The 3,571-nt window shown below is 40.4% G+C and overlaps 1 protein-coding gene across 1 annotated transcript in view; it reads left to right on the top strand.

Moving 5' to 3' along the window:
* UBE3D (ubiquitin protein ligase E3D) overlaps window positions 1–3,140 on the top strand; it is a 139,457-nt gene extending 136,317 nt beyond the window's left edge. The window contains exon 10 of the mRNA XM_012638193.1: window positions 2,564–3,140. Coding sequence (XP_012493647.1) covers window positions 2,564–2,584 — 21 coding nt within the window. The 3' untranslated portion in view covers window positions 2,585–3,140. The remainder of the gene's footprint in view (window positions 1–2,563) is intronic.
* The last annotated feature ends 431 nt before the right edge of the window (window positions 3,141–3,571 follow it).

The following is a 3,571-nucleotide window of genomic DNA, read 5'->3' as shown; positions in this document are numbered from 1 at the left end:
TGTAACAACCAACAGAGCCTCTAGCTGCAGCTGTACTCATATACTCTTTTACTTTGGCGAATAAAACTAAAAAGATGAAATACAGAGGTCTTTCTCAGTGTAGTGGAACAAAATAAAATTATCCTCTCTTAAAATAAATAGCAGTTATGGGAAGCAATTTTTCCTGTCATGGATAAATGGTAGGGAACACAAAATCAGCATTTGAAATATGTTAACACATCGTGCTTTAAAATTTTTTAAAAATGCATTGGTACAGTACCTGTTCCCTAAGGATGATTGCAGTTTCTTGTTAAGTCCTGAAAAATACATAATGTCCTCAGCAGGTGAGACTGTAAAAACTAGAGATTAAAAAAAAGGACATACTAGGCCAAGTTTTAAACTGTCTGTTTTTTGGTTGGGGGAGGGCTCCATTTTGCATTAATTTAATCAGCTTAGCCTCTTACGTAGTTGTTCTCTGTTTTGAGTTCATATTCACAGGCATGCAAAATAAATCTTTTGTGATTTGAGGCAATACCAAAGATTGAAAGTCTCTAAGCCTCTATAGTTTTCTCTCATTCATCTGTAAAGTTATGGTGGGAAAAGCATGGATTAGAAATCAGTTTCTTTCTAAGCCCACCATTGTCACTTAACAGCATAGCTATCTGAGCAAGTTACTTAATTTTTCTGAGCTTTTTTTTTCCCATTTGTAATACAAAGTTTCAAATGCCTGCTTGACTAAATTGTAGGGCTGTGCTGAGGAGGAAAGAAAGGAGTCAAAATAGGCTTAATATACTATAAAGTGTTTTACAAATTTCAAACAGGTCCTTCTATAATTCCCATTTTGCAGATGAGGAAAGGCTGAAAGAGGCTAGCTGATAAACCTTTGCTCTGGGGGCTGTCTGCGCATCGTGGTATATTTAGCAGCACCCCTCCCAACCATTTTTGGCAACCAAAAATGTCTCCACTCACTGCCGAATGTCTCCGGGTGGGCGAGATCACCCCCAGTTGAGAATCACTGTTCTGTATGATTCCAGAGCTAAATTTCTTAATCATTTTCATGATGACATTTATCAGTGTTATCTTTATGCTGAGTACTGGTTTGAATACTCTGTGACATAGCAATTTTCAGAGTTAAAAAAGAAATAACTGGTTTTCATCCATTTCTGACTATAAGCAGTGGCATTGTCTTCGTGGCACAGTTGAGAGCTTTCTGCCCCTGTAAACTGTTTCATAGAAGCAGAATGTCACCTGCCAGGGACACCACCCACACTGGGCCCAAAGTCAGACTCAGACGTAAGGACCTCTGGTCTGTCTTCCCCTGTAATCCTGTAATCATTCCCTGACGGGCCCCACTAGCCTCTCTTGAGCACCCCCTGCTCATCTGGTACGTTCGTGGGCTTCTAATATCTGTCATCAGCTGAGAGACAGGGGAAACATGGATTTTTCGTAACTGTTACCTCATTTGAACAATGAACCCTTGAGGCTTGTAAGTGTTTACATTTTGTTTAGGAATTTTAACCTTTCTTCTTTGCCTGCTCCTTCCACTTTGGTGCTCTCTTGATACAGAAACTCAGCAGGAAGTTGATATGGCGACTCAGCGGGTGCCTTTCTCACCAGCACTCTCTGAAGAGTAACATCCCTCTGAATTACTCAACATAAAGCAGATGCTTTCTGCCCTACCTTGACCCTTTCTTTTTCCTTTCCCTTTAACAGGAATCATTAAATACATGCCTCCTTTGACTGCATTTGGGGATTTAGGAACCACCTTTCCTGATGCTGTTGACAAGAGCTATATCTCCAAGAGCAGAATATTTTTACTTCTGTTGCTTACCCTTTCCCCCCCAAAAAGGCCTACTATGAGCTCCCCAAGCCTCCCACACTTCGCCATCTTCATCTCTACTTTACATTTGGCTATCTTCCTCATGTTGTCCCAGTTCCCAATTAATTGTCACCTCTGAACTAAAACTTTCTAAACATTCATGATTGACTTTGTTTTGTTTGTTTCACTATTGCCAGAACTATTGGGAAAAGAGCTGCATTTGATCTGGGCCTCATTAAACAGTCTGAAAATATTTTGCACATAAACCTGTATGAATTAAATTTTTTAAGCACTAGGTTTTAAGATGAATTGCTACTGACAAACCCAGTATAATTGAATGTGATTAAAAGTATCCGCATGACCTGGGGAGGGACTGGTGTAATTACCGACAGTGATGAGGACCTGGAATTGCCTAGGAATCTTCCAGACTTAGAATTCTGCTTATGGAAAGTCCAAATCAGTAGTTGTGAACCAATGGGAAAGAGGACTGGATTACTTCATGGCAATATAACTTTAGTGTCAATTAAAACTTTATTTTTTTACCTTTAAAGTGCATGTGAATCATTTTAATTACTATATGGTTCATTAAAAAAAGACTAATTGGCTCTTGCTATAAAATGCAATGTCTGGCTGCACGAGGAGTCATTTTTCTTTTTAGATCAGCATCCTTATTGACCAGGCTGACCTGATTCTGATACGATTTGCATGCAGCCATTTCATTATGTCATAGAAGTAAAGCTTTGTGGGCTTTTCTTCCTTTTCCAGGTGGCCTTTTTGAGGATGTAACTGTTGGAACCAAGGCAGACAGCTCTCCAGCACGGAGCACACCGAAGGCCAACAGTCAGCTCAGTGGGCCTCGATTACAAAGACAAGACCCAGAGCTACAGAGTGAGAGCATGGCATCGAAGTCTTGAGTTTGCTTGTTTGCGTATGTTCTCTAAGAGAAGAGTTAACTTTAGATCTTTGAAAACCCAGGGCTGTGAAGAAAGTCATTGTAGCAGGTTGTCAGCAGGTTAAGATAAGTATAGAAGTTACATCTCTATTTCCCACAGAGAGGAATATTCAAATATGTGCTGTGTCAGCACCACCTGGAAGGATTATTAGCTAAAGGAGACCCATCTGTCCTGTGTGGAATGCAGTGAGCAACTTCACTGGTGGAACTGAATGTTAACTGCTGTAAATCCTAAGAAATAAACCTTCACAGAGCTTCTCAGGTTCATTTAAAGCACATTTTTAAAAAGAAAAATACTGGATCTTTTTTATGCTTTATTTGGAGGAGATGCTCAGTAGTTCTTTGTTGAATGAATGATTATCAGATTAAAGGTTTTCCCATTTATGCAAACCTGCATGTGTGCTTTTTGTTCTTTATTTTCTTTACCATACACTATTGCAAATTAATAAATGTACCTCACTGGCATCCTGTTCTAGAGTCGTCTCAATCCCTGTGTACCAGAGCAGGTGGCGAGGCAACCACCGAGTGAGAATGGCAGAGCTGGAGGGGGTCCTGCAGAGCACAGGCCGGCTCCTAGTTTTATTCGTTTGTTTGTTTACCATGGTCATTTGTTTATTTCACATTTTATTCTCATTATATTAGGCTGGGAGAGGAAGGCAGCTCCTGGTTTTCTAGAGAAGATCTGACACTTACCTAGAATCACACAGCTAGCATCAAAGCTGGGACTGGATGGAGCCCCACAGATCCGCCTCCTCTGCCGGAGAGCTGATCTATATCTCTCTGACAACCTTCTTTTGTGCTCACAATCAGGAGGACAGTCT

Source organism: Propithecus coquereli, unplaced genomic scaffold (assembly GCF_000956105.1).
Source record: "Propithecus coquereli isolate 6110/MARCELLA unplaced genomic scaffold, Pcoq_1.0 Scaffold127, whole genome shotgun sequence".
Classification (NCBI taxonomy): domain Eukaryota; kingdom Metazoa; phylum Chordata; class Mammalia; order Primates; family Indriidae; genus Propithecus; species Propithecus coquereli.
Note: the sequence above shows the minus strand (reverse complement) of the source record. Positions and strands in the feature narration are given on the sequence as shown.